The following is a 15,861-nucleotide window of genomic DNA, read 5'->3' as shown; positions in this document are numbered from 1 at the left end:
TTTGGTTACGCACGTGTGGGCGGGATAGCGCGGAGGAAGCTCAAGAAGACAAGTTTGTCCTACCGTATTTGGACAAAGTTTTAAATTATAAAATAGCAATTACATCCACACAATGTTGTAATTTGAATATTACTGTTTTAAATCAGTTCCTTTCACCGTGAGACCCTGAGAGTAGGCCTACTACACTTGGAACCTGTACGTTTCCTTCGCTGTTAACGGTAGGAAGAGGGTACGGCCAGAATAGAGGGCTCTGAGTACAACCTGGAAGCTTTCGCATTTTCTTCTTTTTTGTGTGCATGTGTGTGTTTTTCTCCCGTGCTTTCTTATCTCATTGTAAAGACACGCGTCTTCGTCTTTACGTCAGCACCGTGTAACTCTCTGTTTATATACAACATGTGTGAATGAGCGTGAGACACCGAGCCCCTTAAACAAAACTTGTTTCTGCTGCCCTCTGCAGCTTTAACGAATTAATATTTTCATTTGTCAGCTATACATAATCTGCGCTGGGTCCTTCTGTGAAAAAATCAATTACGAATCAGCATATTTAATAAACTATGCAAAACTTTTCCCCCCATTCTTTTCTCATCAGTTCCTAGAACTTCATTAGTACAAAAGACAGACGCGTGGAATTTATCAGGGCCAAAAAACATATCAAAGCGCCGTTAAAAACAGCAGACAAATCCTTTTTACACCGTCTCCACGTATCTTTCCATCTAAAACAGCAATCATGTAATATATTCATATAATGTGATATCATAGTTTAGATTGCAAAAAAACTGCACCACTATAATGTCTATGACAAAGAGTAAGAGAACCAGTGCCCTAAATGTTTTATCTGTTTTCTTATAATTCACTGGAGCTTTCCAGACTTATATGACCACGTGGAATAGATGGCTGGTCAAACTTTATCACAGCCAGTGGTTCAATCAGAGGTGTACAACACATGAGCAACATGTGAGAGCATGGATAGGACCACCAGGAATGTAACATTTACTCATATACTTTACTTAGGTTTAATGTATTTGTAATATTTATTTTTGTCTGTATATATTTTTTAGTATTCTCATACTATGTTACTTTTTTATTCAACTATATTTTGAATGCGCTATAGTATTTATTTGACAGCTTTAGCTACTTATTATTGTAGATCAAGCCACAGAACACTATCGATGAAATATGTTCAAAAACATATAGACATAAAAATGTCTGAATATGTTTACTTAAGGTACTTTAATTATATTTTGATTGTTCAACCTTTTCACTGTTAAGTTATTTAAGGTAGGATTATATGTTTTAAGTGAGTTAAAAATCAAAATACTTTCTTCCATTTTGCCAATGTCCAATAGATGACTATATTTAAATTCTTGGGCAGTTCCTAATAATTTCACAAAAAATGTGTAATAGGCCTCAATTTTCATAAACCTGAAATTATGTTTTTGACATCACTTTTCTATTTCTGATTGATTTGTTTTTTTATTAATTGTTTTGGTTTTCCTGCTATATTCTTGATTCCCCTTTGGGCTCCATGTAAAAAATCCTGGAAACGGCTTCAACTGGGGATGAACAACTCAGAACAACGCCTGGTACCTTCAACGAGCAATGAAATCTGATTGGCACATTAATGCATATTGCTGTCAAATGAGTTTCTTTTGATTTTGCTACCTCCAGTGATGCTTTCTCAGTAATAAGAAAATAATGTCGCCCCACAGTCCATTTACTACACCTTTCAGCACATTGTTTTTTTCTCATCCCTTTGATGGCTTCAAGGTGCAAATGTGAGCATATTCAATATCTAGCTCACGTTACAGAAGAGGACCAACCATAAATGGAGTAATTTTTTTTTGCAGGTAATTTCAAAGTTCAACAAACATCATCACACACACAACTCAAGCAGTGCATCACAAAATGTATGTAATAGCTAATGTACAGTTGCTTTATTTCCCAGGGCGAGAAAAAACATCGGTGTGCAACACAGAGGTAGTGAAAAATGTAAGAAAGAGGACAGGAGAGGAAGATGAGAGCGTTTTTTCAAAAGTAGGTAAGTAATGCTTATTTATAAAGCACCTTTCATGTGCTCAAAAAGCATTTTACACAAATTAGAGTAAAATAAATGACAAAATGAAATGCTGTAAAAAATAAATCAAAAAAAGTTAAGATACAGAATAAATTGAAAATAAGAAAAATTTTCCAGTTTTATAAACTGGAAATTTAAATCTTGCATTAATGTCCAAATTTATTTTTAATCAGAGTTCTTCAGTCAGATGTTGGATCAGTACATGATGTGTTAAGTTACATCAAGTAAAACAGAAAACACAGTAGCAACACGGATCAGCTGATCACAGCCTGTACATTAAGAAAAATCTACTGCAGCTCACAAAAGAAATTCATATGTGACTTGTTTTTAAGTAATTCACATCCCCACATTGCACTGCAACACCTGATTTAACTACAAAACTCCACTTAGCCCCTGGTTTTAGCATATAGAAGGTCACATGTTTACCTACATTTTTATACCAAGCATACCATGAAGGACTTAATTTATACTAAAGTTATTATACATTTAAAAAAAATCAACTGGGTAGAAACTTTATTCCATTTTGGCTGCTTTGAAATGTCTTTGTTATCAGCTGATTAGATGACCCATCAATTCCTGGTTATTGCTGATGAAATTCAAAAGTGTTTAATAAGTGGCCAGTATTAGTTAAAATAGTCAGTATCAGTCAATATGACATGGTATTATGATATTACATTTTTTTAGTCACTTACTTGAACAAGAAAAGAAACTGTTGAATCTAAGTTGTTGAAGGAATAACGTATTAATAGACTGATTAACATCAGCCCTTACAGCAATGTCATTCCCAGTAATGTGAGTCACTTTCTATTTATTGTGTTTTTAATAAGATTACAGAAAATGACAAATTAATCAGTAGCAATATTTTAAAAAAATGTATTTTACAGACATGTGCAACATGTCAGTGATGTAAATATATAATACATTAACATAATAAAGAGAAAGAAAGAAAACGTGAGAAAGCATCCTGATCAATGATTTAATGCTTTTCTACTTACTAATGGCACCCGTTATATCTTAATTTCCCTTAAAAGAGCAACCTGTAACCAAAACACTCATAAAAAGACTTATCAGGAAAAAGTTAAATAAAAGAAGATAAAACCAGCAAAAATGACTCAAACGCCACGTGCTAGATGTCACAGATTTAAGGAGAATGTAAGTCTGAAGAATATCTTACAGTCTTATACTCGTACCAAAGCCCCACACACTGAATGCAGGGTAGAGTGGCTCTTTAAATGTGGTCTGGATCTTGTGCAAAAGACGCATGCCATCAGAGACACTGTAAAATGCCAGTGTTCCTGCTGCATGGTCCAGGTACACGCCAATACGAGAAGACACCGGAGCTGTGATGTCTGTGCTTTTGTTGTTGTGCACAAAAGAGAATTTGGAGTCAGAGCAGTACAGACTCCAGGACTTGTCATTCCAGCCAAAGCTGCATTCATTGGCATTCCCTTTACGACGGATTCCTCTGTAGGTAACAGCCACATCTATCTCTGTTCCCTTCCAGTCCACCTCCCAGTAGCAACGAGTCCCAATCACACTATCCCTGCACAACACCTGGAAGAGAAAGGATGAAATGAAAGCTTAAAAGGCATGATTTCACAAACTATAGAAATTACTTTTTTCCCCTAATAATTTGATCAACTCTCTCTTTCATCCTGTTTAATGTGAAACCTCACCTGCTGCCAGTGGTCAAATCGGTCAGGGTGGTCAGGGTAGTTCTTGGGTTCATTCTTCATCGTGGCAGCTCTGTTACCCTCAGACAAGTGAAGGTTGGGGTGAACAGTGTTGACATCCAGAATCAGCTGACCAGCATCTGAACACAGCAGAAAAACAAGTCCAAAACTCTATTCTGCAAAGAAAAAATACTTGATGAACTGGAACACTCTTCTCTTCTCTGAGCCTGGATAACATCTATGCTAGCTATCTGACAAAGAGGGCCAGCAGTATATTCAAAGTCCTACCACACCCTTGACACTCCCTGTGAATAGTTCAGGACAATACATCATCACAGTAACTGACTGAGGAACAGCTTTTTTCCCTGGACTCCATCTTACTCCTCCTTGCCACGTCAAAGCACAGTTTCAAAGACCTATGAGCGGTGACACACACACACATAGCACTATTCACACCAGTTCATCAGGTATGTAACATATGTTGATATACTGCCCTTTGTCCCTGTTTTTTGTTATATATCAATGAGAGATATGTGCCTGAGTATGGTAACAATTGTGATTATACCTTTAAAAAAGGTTTCTAGCTCCCATGAATCAGCTCATTCAAAGGTTTTTATAGGTGCCATCAAAGCAGGAACACCTGTATTTACTTAAGTAACTTTGCTTCCTTATGTTTCACCAAACCAGTTCTGCCACCAGCATACCTCCCACTGCAAGTTTCGGTCATTTCACACACAGAGCTGCATATCCATGCATGAAACAGACTCTGGAGCTATTTAACATTAGATAAAATACAAAATGTGCTTCCCATGACAGTATGTAAGTAGGATTTTCTGTAAATGCAATGCTGGTGCTGAAGATTTACAGATAGGCTGAAGGAAGGTTACAAAAATGAATCCGGTAACTCACATCTCAAGAAATCTTCTCTTGCTCTTGGTTCTTCTCTTATCTTTGGTTCCTCCCTCAGCACGGATTCTCTTCTTGACTTTCTTTCTTCATTTTCTTCTGTGATGTGGACTTCCTTCACTGTGAAGGCAAATTAAAAATGCACATACACAACAGCAGATTAAGAAACAACAGAAAAAAGCACATATCATCTGCGCTATCTGAGATGAAAAAAGGCAAGTCTGTTCACCTGCTCCTGAGATTTTGCTCATTTCAACTTTGCTGACTTCTTCCACTTGTAATTTCAGTGCAGAGATGGCTCTCTTGGTAGCATCAAAGGAGTAATAGGGTGCGACTCTGATTTTGTTGAGATCTTCATATCCCGAGGGGCCTGACAGGGACTGCCAACTCTGGCGGGAAAAAGAAGAAGAAGAAGACACATGAGACATACTAGACAGTGAATATTTTTACTCTTTTCTCCAAAGACCCCTGACTTTCGCACCATATGTTATCTTGGTTGGGGTCGCCAGCCTCACCTGTAGGAAGTGTATGTGATCATCAGTGTGTGAAAGCAACTCCAGGTCATTGTGCTTCTTCTTCAGCAGAGTAATCTCCTCTTCTAAACGATCCAGCAGTGTTTCGGCCTGGGTCACGGTGGTCCTTTCGTGGGTGCGGATCATTTCCTTGACTTCAATATACTTTCTCTCGATGGAAAGCAGAAGCTCAGTGAATATGCGCTCGTTTTCCTCTAAGACTGTTTGAGCAGAATGCTGGTGAGATACAAAGGAGAGGGAGATTTTTTCACATCATGAGTTAAAAACGGTTACTTTTAAAAAGAATATTTTAATTGTTATAGTTAGATTAGTGTGACTTGCACGAGGCAACTTTCTGACTTACTTTAAGTGATTCGACAGCCTGTCGGAGGTCTTGCCACTTTTTAACCCTCTGATCAATCCTTTGTTGGGATTTGTGCAGCGTAACACTAAGTTGTTTCTATAGCAGCAAAGACAAGAAAGAAGCCATCACTAGTCATTAGTGGATTGTCGATAACTTATTTGCTGTGTTCACAGTGTTGCTTTCGCCACTTACTTGTTTCTCAGTCCTCTCAGTGCCAGCCGGGACGATGTCATGGTGTTTGTGTTCATCCATCATGCACAAAACGCACACAGATGTCTCATCAGTGCGACAGAAAGCCTCCAGCAGCTTGTCATGCTGTGCGCAGAGCTTCTCTCTCATCTGACCCGTAGCTTTGACCAGCTTGTGCTTCATCAGGGTAGGGTAGTTGTAGTGAGACTGGACGTGAGTCTCACAGTAGGATGCCAGGCACACCAAGCAGGACTTCTCAGCTTTCTGCTTCTTTGTTGTGCAGAAGTCGCACAGGACGTCCCCGCTCCTGGCCAGGGTCCTGGCTTGGCTGCGACTGTTGGGTCGACGAGATTTATCCAAGCTGGTGTATCTGTCCAAATCCAGGCTCCCGCTGTGTGACATTTTCTTACCAGGAGATAAAAAATATATTTAGAAAAGAAAACAATCCACAGGTGATTAAAGTTCAGCGGCTGTGTGAAGTTTTTAGGAAATCTGATGAGATGAGAAGCTAAAGAAAAGACTTGACTGAAAGTAAGCAGTGCAAGGAATCTACAAGGAGCTCCTGAAGTTGATCGCTACACTGAAACTGCGTGACAAAAGCTGTGAGTAACAGAATGTCTGCTATGTAATACGCTCTCTTTGTAAAACCAGTATTCCTAGTTGGACTTTAAATAATCAAAGAATGGGTGGTGCCTGAAATAAAGACAAGTGAGACAGAGAAAAGGAAATAAAAAAAGGACTACTTACTGATGAACTTAATAACTAAATATAAAAGTGTCAGAATTACTAGCTAGACTGTTGAAGAATTCATTTGTTATGGTTGTGTTTTATAGACCTCTATATGTAACCATACTTAATGCCACTCTCACTAACAGAACATTCATCAACAATGTGAAGGGGAAAACAGCATCATCTTGTGGGATTCCTTCTTTACTACACCAAATCTACATGTGTGCATTGTGAAAATATAATAGAAGCATCTAGACTGCTGTGCCAGTAGTTGATAATTCCCCCCAAAGCCGATGGATTTCCATTTAAAAAAAAAAGACTAGTGTCATACAAAAAAACAAAAAGCCATTTTGATTTTTTTTAACCCTTTGTCATCTTTCTGCATTTTTTGAGTGACAGGTATACAGTGTAGTCTCACATCTCCTACAGTTTGCAAGAAGGTGTTCGCTTTGATATTTTCCCTACAGAATTTTGCGCTAATATTCAGGCTAAATTTGCCTAACAACTCCCCCACCCATCATCTTTTCACTGTGACAAACTAATTCAGTATGTTTTAAGCAAATATTTGTAAATGTAGAAGTCAGCAAATTGAACATTCAAATAAGAATTATAATCGTTTAGGAATATGTTGGCAATAACAGTTGTAATCAGTGACAGAATACATACAATCATTTCTATGTAAAAGTCCAAAGGGGGTCATTGGTGACTATTATATACAGATGACTTAAAGAACCTTGCTGACCTGATGATGATGTTTATATTATATTAACCTTTTAAACTTCTCCATTTCATTTTTGTTTGTTTGATTGATTTTATCTTTGATTTTCTAATTAATTATTATTTTCAGACATTTTTATGGGGAAAAGGATTTTGTTCTGACTCATCTCTGTAGATTCGTTTTTTTTCTTTGTCACTTTATGCATCAAATATCTGCCTGAAGTCTTGCTACTTTGTGTCTGTTCCAATGATTGGCTGCAAAAAATTACAATGAAATGTTAATAAAACCCATAAGAAAGTAATAATAATTTACTCATTTAGTTATTAGTAATTTAGTATACAGCTCTACACATCACCTGTATTGAAAATTAGTGCCACCACAGTTCTTCTCCATTCCTCAGACATCCTCTTACTCTCCAATACTGTGCAAAACAGTCTGTTTACAAAGTCCACCACCCTCTCTCATGTACACCTCCGTACCTCCACAGGTAAGTCATCTGGACCAACTGCCTTTAAACTCTTCTTTCTCTTCATAGCTGCCCACTCTTCCCCCTGTATTATGTCCTGATTATGTTTTTGAGTGAATATGATCACCTACAAAGAAGCTATTACAGCCCTAACTGGTAGACCGAGTATTATGAGCAGATATCGTCCAGACACAGATGTATCTGCATTTTCTTGCTTTCAGTCCAACACCTGCCCTCATTTTGGTCGGCTGACTGGCATAGTAGCATTCAATCAGTGCTATATTATCAGTGTAACAGTAGCCTTTTTCTTAGTAGTTTGCAGTGGTTCTTCTGACCTTGTTAGTTATGTGTCCCTTGCTTGTGCCCTGAGGGAATTTAGGATAATTGAGGATCTACTCTGGGGACCTTTACTGGATACATGCCCTGACCAGTATTTGGTCTCCAACCTGTTGTTCCAGAGACTGTAAAGCTGCCACTACACTATCCACATAATATGGTTACAAAGCAGGGACCAGGAACTGAAGGAACAACTGGAGCAGATGTGGATTTTATGGAAGGAGCTGGAAACTGGAAAAGTGGCTGCAGCAGATTCCGGCATCTGTCCAAAGGAGTGCAGTGCTAGGAACAGCTAATATACTTGGCCAATGGTAAAGGCCCTGAGCTTGAGGACCACACAAATACAGCTTTATATATTCAATTATTTATTTAGGCTTAAAAAAACTTTTTTGAATTTAGATTTATTGCACTTTTTTTTTTTTGCCATGTTAGAGTATTTTTTTTCACATCATATTTTATTTTATTGATCTGTATTGTCATAGCTTGCCTTTTTTGGGGGGTGGAAGAAACAGGAACATTAGCAGGTGAACTGATATAAACCTCATATTCAACTTTGTTACAATACAGTAAAATAACGTCAGAGCCACTGTTATGGATAAACACTGCAAACTAAAAACCGTAAAGGAAATCTCCAGGCTTGTGTCTGTGGTGCATTGTCGACTCCCAGCCTGTAGGGGGTGATTGTGGTTTCCGTGCTGCGTTGAAAGGACAATGGTTGCTTTCGCTAAAGTGCGTCGGTTGTCCAACGTTGGCGCCAGATGAGCTGTGGCGCCAGCTACACACACAGGCATAGAGAAAGAGAGAGAGAGAGCTAGAGAGGGAGGAAGATACTGAGCAGTCTACCCAGGCTTACTACATACAGTTTGCAACGCTTCTCTCTTTTTAAAATTCTCTTTTCAGCAGTCACAAAGTAAGCGGACAGAAAGGTGGGTGCGGGCCTGCAAGAATTTACACGTTTAAACAGCCTTGATCCTTTATTCCTAATGATGTGTTATATCGTTTAAATTCAGCATACTCTGGCATCAATAGCAGCAACGGCAGAGAGGCATAGAGGGTCGTTTGTGTTCAGCTTAATATATCATCGTAGTTTTTATCGTTATTTTAGTCAGCGGTGTGTCTTGTGCGCCTCGGGTTCTGAACTTTGAGATGGAAAAATACAGGCCCGGGCTGGCACTGCTTGTGACATTATGTGCTGCTAGAACAGCAGGCAAGCACAGCAACACACTGGTATAAAAGACTATTTCAGGTTCGATTCCTATCCAGGCTATTTTTTGATTGCTGTTTGCGATTGCTGCAGACTCAACTCGTCTGTATTTCTTTCTATTTGCTTGCAGTTTGTCTTTGCATGCGAAACCACACTTAAACATGGTCGGATGGGCGGTTTAGTAAAGCTTCCGCTCCAGTGTTTTACTATCTACAGGCTATATAACTAAACTGGAGTGTAGGCTCTAACTGTGTTAGCAGACTGGATTAGCTGGGGGTTAGCTTGGCATCGTGGCTATCTAGCCAGCACGCTAATAATGTCTCGGCTGGATAGCTGCTAACATCAGCAAGGCCGCCATTGGAGTCGTGCGTGCGGTTTGTCGACTGCTGCCGCAGTGAAGGAGTGCTTCGGGTTTGTAGCCAAGACTCATCGTGTCCTTTCAAGTAGCGATTAAACGGCTTTTCTTGGTTGTTTTTGTCCGTATAATTCATTTCAAGCTGCATATGGCGGCGGATTTGTGTTTCGAGAAGTTCTTGTCTGCGTAAAAGACGTCCTTTCCCGGGCTTTTCGCACACCGTTTCGGGCTTTCATGGTTAGCCATCTTTGTTTCAGCTAGCCCACTCCTGACTGGAAATCACGGTGTGGCGCTTAGCGTGCTAACCAACTCGTCGTCGGCGTTGGTGTTGTGCGATAACGTTACTAGCGCTCAAACTATGATTTATGGTTGTCTCTGTGGTTTCCTGAGCACTCTTGGTTAATCTTTGTGAGCATAGCGCTGTCGAGATCGCTCTAATTTTAATGTTTAGAATGGCGGAAGCTAGTGCAGCTACCATTAGCAAGCGGCAGCCATCTTAGGCGAGTGTGTAATCTTGGCTAGCCTGGAAGTGCTGGTGTGGCACAACAAGATGGCCTGTTAATACTCGCACAAGGAGAATTTCCGCGTCGGTCGTTGTCATAAATTGCACTTGAGCGCAAAATTCAGTGCTGGTTTGGTGTAAGTATTTCGCTGTTTATGGACTTCTCACTACAATTACTCTGGTGAGGTTTTCCTTGAAGCTAGTTAGCTGGCTAAATCGTGAACACATTAGCAGCTAACACAATGCTGTTTTATCGTTAACCAGTCTCCCATCGACCGTAGCCAGCTAACTAGCGGCTATATTGGCTATTTGTAGCTTATTTGGAAGGCTAGCAACCAGCAGTTAAATGTTTAATAACAAAACCCTGCTGTTTAGATGTCCCGTTCTTATTTCGAGATGTATTCAGTTATGACTCACAATGAACTGCGCAGATAAGCGACAAGTGTAGGCCAGCCAAGTTTTTTGCTTGCGGATTAAGATAGAATTGCGAGTCTGATTATGATGTTCAGTTGGGTTTTAACATTTGTTAGCTGAGGAAGTCTACGCTAACTTGGCTAGCAAATTGTCGGTAAACCTTTCTTAGTAGTATTTGAAATTATCAGGTTATGTGAGATGAGGAGTGCAGGCATGAAAACATTATAATACTCCTGCCCCACCACTTTATTCATGCACAGTTTCTGAGCATAATGCTAAAGATTGAGCCGTTTTAAAACCCATTACCTTAGGCCAGTGGTTGTATAGTACAATATACAAATACACTTAAATCCAATTGTGGCCCCTCTTGTCTTGCCGATCATCTGTTAAACAAACGAGTCACCATCGTTTGTTTGTGCTGCTTTTTGTGTTTGTGGAGGTCATGACTGTATATCCTGGACATACAGTGATCTTTACCTGGAGACTAGGTGGCAAAATTATGTTCACCAAGATTTGCTTTTGCTTACCTTGTCTAACTAGATTAAACCTGACTGTTGGTGTGAAAACTGTCTTATTTAACTTATAATTTGGAGAGGCTGTGTATGTTTGATTCAGTATTAAATCTTTTTTTTTTTTTGGTATGGCTTTAAATCCTCCCAATGATGGATCCATCAATTTTCTTCCACTTATCCAATGTAAACTGTGCAACTGTAACAGAAAACACGTTTTTGTAAAAGGGACAGAACTGAACAGTGGTCATACTTTCACACTTCCCATGTGATTGCCATGTGCTTGTAATAAATGGATGAACTATTCACTTTACTCTTGTTTTATTTGTTAAATAATAGATCTGATGTCTGCTCATAGTGTACACGTCTTGCTCAACAATTAATACTTAGAGTATACTTATTAGTGAGTGCTGATATTCTGTTTATTCAATTATCCTGTTTTTTCAGAAATGACTCGACTATGTTGGCTGAAACTGGGCTGGTGCTGTGTGATTAACTGAATTTTAGTGTCAGTTACTGTTTTGGATTTCAGTTGTTATTATGAAAACGAGGTAATCGAGGTCAAACTTCATGTTTTGATTAATAATATTGTTCTAATTTTGTCTTTCAGTCCAACTTTTGGTGCTCCCTGAAAGCCCAAAAGTTTCCAGAAAACCCACCATTTTAAGGACTCCGTTTTCAAGTTCAGCAAATCTACAATTTTACCAAAGTTAGTAAACTTTGCCATGATCTGTCACCCAGACTTAGACTCCTACTTAAAATTTCATTACATTTATAAGTGACAGTCAAGAAAAAGTTTTTCTTTACCAAATGCCTTTGGCTGTGAACAGTTATCTAAAATAAATTGTTTATTTTCTACTCTCACAGGTCTGCTTGACAACAAGAGCAACAGCGCGGCACAACACAAGACAAAGGTCTATCCCCCCGATTCTTTAGTAGGTCATCATCCGGCAAGAAAACGGAGGTCGTGGGGTTGGAGTGTGTTCTCATGGCCGAGTCAGAGACTGAATGTGACACACCCGGCCTTGACACACTTGGGTCGGAGTGTGTCATAGCCCACAGCCATGTCGACCTTCACTATGGAGCAGAAACTGAGATTATGACAGAAGAAAAGCGTGGATTAGAGCTGGAAATCCACGGTTCAGACTTAAAGATCCAGGGACTGGGGACAGAGCTCGGAGCTGTAGCGTGTGTGGATGCAATTGTAGCCGAGACAGACCATGATTACATTAAAGTGGAACATGGTGACATGCACTGTTTCACTGGAGCTGAAATCAAGACGACGGGAAACGAGGCTCTGCTGGGAGAGGTGCTGCTTAAGACGGAAAGTGAACATGTGGTAAAAGTGGAGTCTGACCATGGCGGGGAGCTGACAGTTGAGTCTGAAAACGGTGTAATCATACATGAAGCCCATGGCCTGCAGTGCAACGAGTGCGGGGAAATTTTTGGCAGCATAGCTGATCTTCACCAGCACTTTGAGATCCACAAGGACCTCAACCCTTACATCTGTGTCCACTGTGGTGAGAGCTTTGCTGTAGAGGCCAGTCTCAAGCAGCATATGAAAATTCACATGAAAGAGAAGCCCTATGTCTCTCCAGGAGTTGAGATGATGGGCAAAGATGTTATTGATGCCTTCAGCCTTAAGTCTCATCAGATGATTCATTTGCCAGACAAGCCCCACAGATGCTCAGAGTGTGGTAAGAGCTTTGCAGCTGCAATCACCCTAAGGGAACACATGAAGATGCATTCAGAGGACAAACCCTACAAGTGCACTCAGTGTCGGAAGAGCTTTGTCCGCAGAAGGCATCTGAAAAAACACCAGGAGGTGCACGCACGTGAGAAGCCATATACCTGTGGGCAGTGTGGCAAAGGCTTTGCTACATCTTCAAACCTGAAGCAGCACCAGAAGACCCATGCTGCGGTCGTTCTTGGAGACAAACCCCACCGATGCGCACAGTGCGGGAAGTGTTTTGCTGCAGCCGCCACTCTGAGAGAGCACCAGAGGATCCACTCGGGCGAGAAACCGTACAAATGCAACATGTGCAGGAAGAGTTTTGTCCGCAAACGTCATCTGAAGAAGCACCAGCAAGTCCATGCCGGAGGCAAGCCCTACACCTGCAGACACTGCAACAAGGGCTTTAATCACTCCTCTTCACTCTCCCGCCATCACAAGACACACCTGCAGAATCCAGTGTTTTCTCCACCTCAGCCTGGGAAACCCATGACCTACGGCACTCCCCCAAAGCAGAGAGTGCACCAGCAGGGAGAGAAGCCCTACATGTGTCACCACTGTGATAAGGGCTTCAATCATTCCTCTTCCTTGTCGCGGCACCAAAGAGTCCACTCTGAGGGAAAGAGCTACACCTGTGCTCACTGTGGCAAAAGATTCAATCACTCTTCCTCGCTTGCAAGGCATCAGAGAGTTCACTTGGAGAACAAGCAACAACAGCAGCAGCCGCAACCACCGCAGGCACAACAGCAGCAGTACACCACCATCCCCACAGGGAAGGGATTCCCCAACAATACCTTCCCAAAGCAGCGCATCCTGACGGTTGAAAAGCCATACAGATGCTCCCAATGTGGAAAAGGCTTTAACCATTCTTCTTCCCTCTCCAGACATCATAGGATCCACGTAGACCAGTGAGCACCCTTTTCCCACCCTCACATGTGGTCCCATGCAACGCGGCTCCCCCCGCTCCCAAGAAACCCTCCCTTATCCTATCCTCATTTATGTTCTACCAATGTTCTCTTCATTGATATTACCACATGACAGGAAATGCCAGACCCAGCTTCTATAGACAGGAGAGGTCAGGTAAGCACATGACGCTGAAGTGGAGCAGCTGAGAATGGATGGACAGTAACACACAAGTCTTCAAAAGGACGCGGCTTGGCCTGAAAGACTGCAACCTATAATTCAGAGCTGAACCCGGGGCTTTGTGCTCAGTTTAAAGAGGGTATAATAATAGATTCTTGAAGAAGTCTCTATTCTTGTTTGTGATTATGCTTCACATGCTCCAGGACCTCTTTTTGAACACTTTTAAAGAAAACAAAATGTGATTTGAAGATCTACATGATAAATTTGTTACCTGGGGGAGCGTTGGGGGGGAAATGTGTTTCGCCCACTGGATGGTTTTTCAGTCATGCACCTTCAGGTGGGCAAATAAGCTTTTCAGCTGCAACTTTATCCAAGGTTACCGACACAATTGGTGAACGAGAACTGTTTCGATTTAAATAGCTCTTTCGTTTTCTCTCACACAACCCATGTGAAGCAAATATCAGAAATCCAATGTAAATAATATTGATTTTCTTTTATATATATGTATAGGTGACTAGTGTGATGTTTCAAAAGATTACATTTTTGATAGTAAGCTCCACTTTGTCTCCATTTTTTTTTTTTTTTTTTTTTAAGTGCTGGAGATCAAATTGTTGCAGGTGTTCAGTTGCAGCTTGTTCTTGACATTGGGCTCCACCAGACTTGAGCCATCCTGTATATTTATAAGGTTGTTATTTTGTATGTCTATGATGAGTTGGCGTTGCTGCATAGACTGTACAGAGAGCAATACTGGCTGGCTGACACACTGTCTATTATGACCTGCGGTTTAGCCATAAAGAAATGCATAATAGAAAATAAAAACCTAATGGGTAGCATATTCCAACATGAGCCGTGTCCTAATTATTTACCGTGCGGTTTCCTCTGTACCCAAGCACCAAATGTACATTAAATGCAACATCACACTTTAATCCTTTGGAGACTAATTCAATTACCTGTGTATAGCATATAGGTAACTCTTACTCATGTTGATCTGCGAACTATCACAATTTGATCTAAATGGAGAGAGAAAAAAGATTGTGTATACTAAAAGACTACATGAGAAAATCTCACTTTTACAAGATTTTCCAATGTCCAACGGATAGCGTTCTATTTACTGTTCTGTGTAAAATATCTTTTACAAACTGATGTATTTTTTTAGATACGGCTTGGGCTATATGAAAGGGAATGAGAGAGATACAGTTTTTATCAGAGTGAACATTTTGGTGAGCAATATTCTTTTTATTTCAATAACAGTTGTGCTTCACTGTAGCATAGGTTTCTTCCTTGTGTTAGATAGGTGCCTTATTGCATGCTATGTAGAAATGTATGCCGAGCTGTTGAGAAAAAAAAGTTAGGGGTTCCAGGAGTCTTTTGTTCTTATTCATACTAACTTTACCCTACATTTTAATTTGATGTCACTGATACCTATTTTTTTGCTTTTTTTGCTTTTGTGTATATTACCATGTGTTTACACTGTTACTACCATATTGTCTATTTTTTTTGCCCCTTCATTTTTGTCAATGGCCTCACTGTAGAGAGAAAACATGTAAAAGATCCATATAGACTTCTCTTAAGGGCAAATCCTGTAACACCTCTTCCCAGTTTCTGAGTGGCACATATATGGATAAATAAAGGTTGTTGACTACCTTGTGGTGTTCAGTCAATGGAGTACAGAGATTTATGACAAAGTCCATTATTTTCTAGATGGATGCCGTATTGCTGACACACAACTGGTGGGTTATGTGGGTTAATGTGTTGGCATGTTTACCTCAAGACAAGGTTGCGGTTGCATTTCCACAGTGTCTCCACATGGTGTCACTCTTTCTCCTTGAAACATCTTCAAGAACAGGGAGATTCCGGCTGTGAAGCAGGTCCTGGTCTTCAGTTTAACATCTGTTTAAATAGTAGTTTTATCCTTCCTGCAGCTGAACATTTTTAACTGAAACCTCACCTAAACTTGTTTGGCCTTCAAGGCTAGGAACAGCCCTTTTGAAGCTATACAAAGAAAGCTTTTGGGAATTTCCTGTGACCTCTGTAAAAACATCCACGTAATGTCTCCCACGCTCACCACTACACTGGTTTATATTCATTCTCAACT

General features: G+C 40.3%; 2 protein-coding genes across 7 annotated transcripts; one reads left to right on the top strand and one right to left on the bottom strand.

Annotated features, from left to right (window-relative positions):
* Positions 1–1,912: 1,912 nt before the first annotated feature.
* ftr14l (finTRIM family, member 14-like) lies at positions 1,913–7,214 on the bottom strand. Its single transcript, XM_026189520.2, has 7 exons — positions 5,722–7,214; positions 5,530–5,625; positions 5,169–5,402; positions 4,883–5,042; positions 4,657–4,773; positions 3,751–3,887; positions 1,913–3,628 (listed from the first exon to the last, which is right to left on the bottom strand). The coding sequence occupies exons 1-7, from the start codon at positions 6,118–6,120 to the stop codon at positions 3,245–3,247; spliced, it is 1,527 nt and encodes a 508-aa protein (XP_026045305.1). The 5' UTR covers positions 6,121–7,214; the 3' UTR covers positions 1,913–3,244.
* A 1,475-nt stretch (positions 7,215–8,689) lies between these two features.
* On the top strand, positions 8,690–15,410 carry LOC113034840 (uncharacterized). Of its 6 annotated transcripts, XM_026189927.2 has the most exons (4): positions 9,011–9,582; positions 11,399–11,459; positions 11,562–11,660; positions 11,819–15,410. In XM_026189927.2, exon 4 carries the CDS (start codon positions 11,940–11,942, stop codon positions 13,593–13,595), a length of 1,656 nt encoding a protein of 551 aa, XP_026045712.1. In that variant the 5' UTR covers positions 9,011–9,582; positions 11,399–11,459; positions 11,562–11,660; positions 11,819–11,939; the 3' UTR covers positions 13,596–15,410. The 6 variants fall into 6 exon arrangements, with proteins under 6 accessions (XP_026045709.1, XP_080144013.1, XP_026045712.1 ...); XM_026189924.2 differs by lacking the exons at positions 9,011–9,582; positions 11,399–11,459 and adding an exon at positions 8,690–8,893; XM_080287887.1 differs by lacking the exons at positions 9,011–9,582; positions 11,399–11,459 and adding an exon at positions 8,697–8,877.
* The last annotated feature ends 451 nt before the right edge of the window (positions 15,411–15,861 follow it).

The sequence above is a fragment of the Astatotilapia calliptera genome, chromosome 13 (genome assembly GCF_964374335.1).
Source record: "Astatotilapia calliptera chromosome 13, fAstCal68.1, whole genome shotgun sequence".
Classification (NCBI taxonomy): Eukaryota; Metazoa; Chordata; class Actinopteri; order Cichliformes; family Cichlidae; genus Astatotilapia; species Astatotilapia calliptera.
This window is presented reverse-complemented; position numbering and strand designations above follow the sequence as displayed.

Excerpts from the sequence above, each read along its gene's own strand:
- ftr14l (XM_026189520.2), bottom strand. The coding sequence starts at position 6,120 with ATGTCACACAGCGGGAGCCTGGATTTGGACAGATACACCAGCTTGGAT. Across the intron at positions 5,403-5,529 it reads AGGCTGTCGAATCACTTAAA|CATTCTGCTCAAACAGTCTT; the intron begins GTAAGTCAGAAA and ends GTATCTCACCAG. Across the intron at positions 3,888-4,656 it reads AAGAGAAGATTTCTTGAGAT|ATGCTGGTCAGCTGATTCTG; the intron begins GTGAGTTACCGG and ends TGCTGTGTTCAG.
- LOC113034840 (XM_026189924.2), top strand. The coding sequence starts at position 11,940 with ATGGCCGAGTCAGAGACTGAATGTGACACACCCGGCCTTGACACACTT.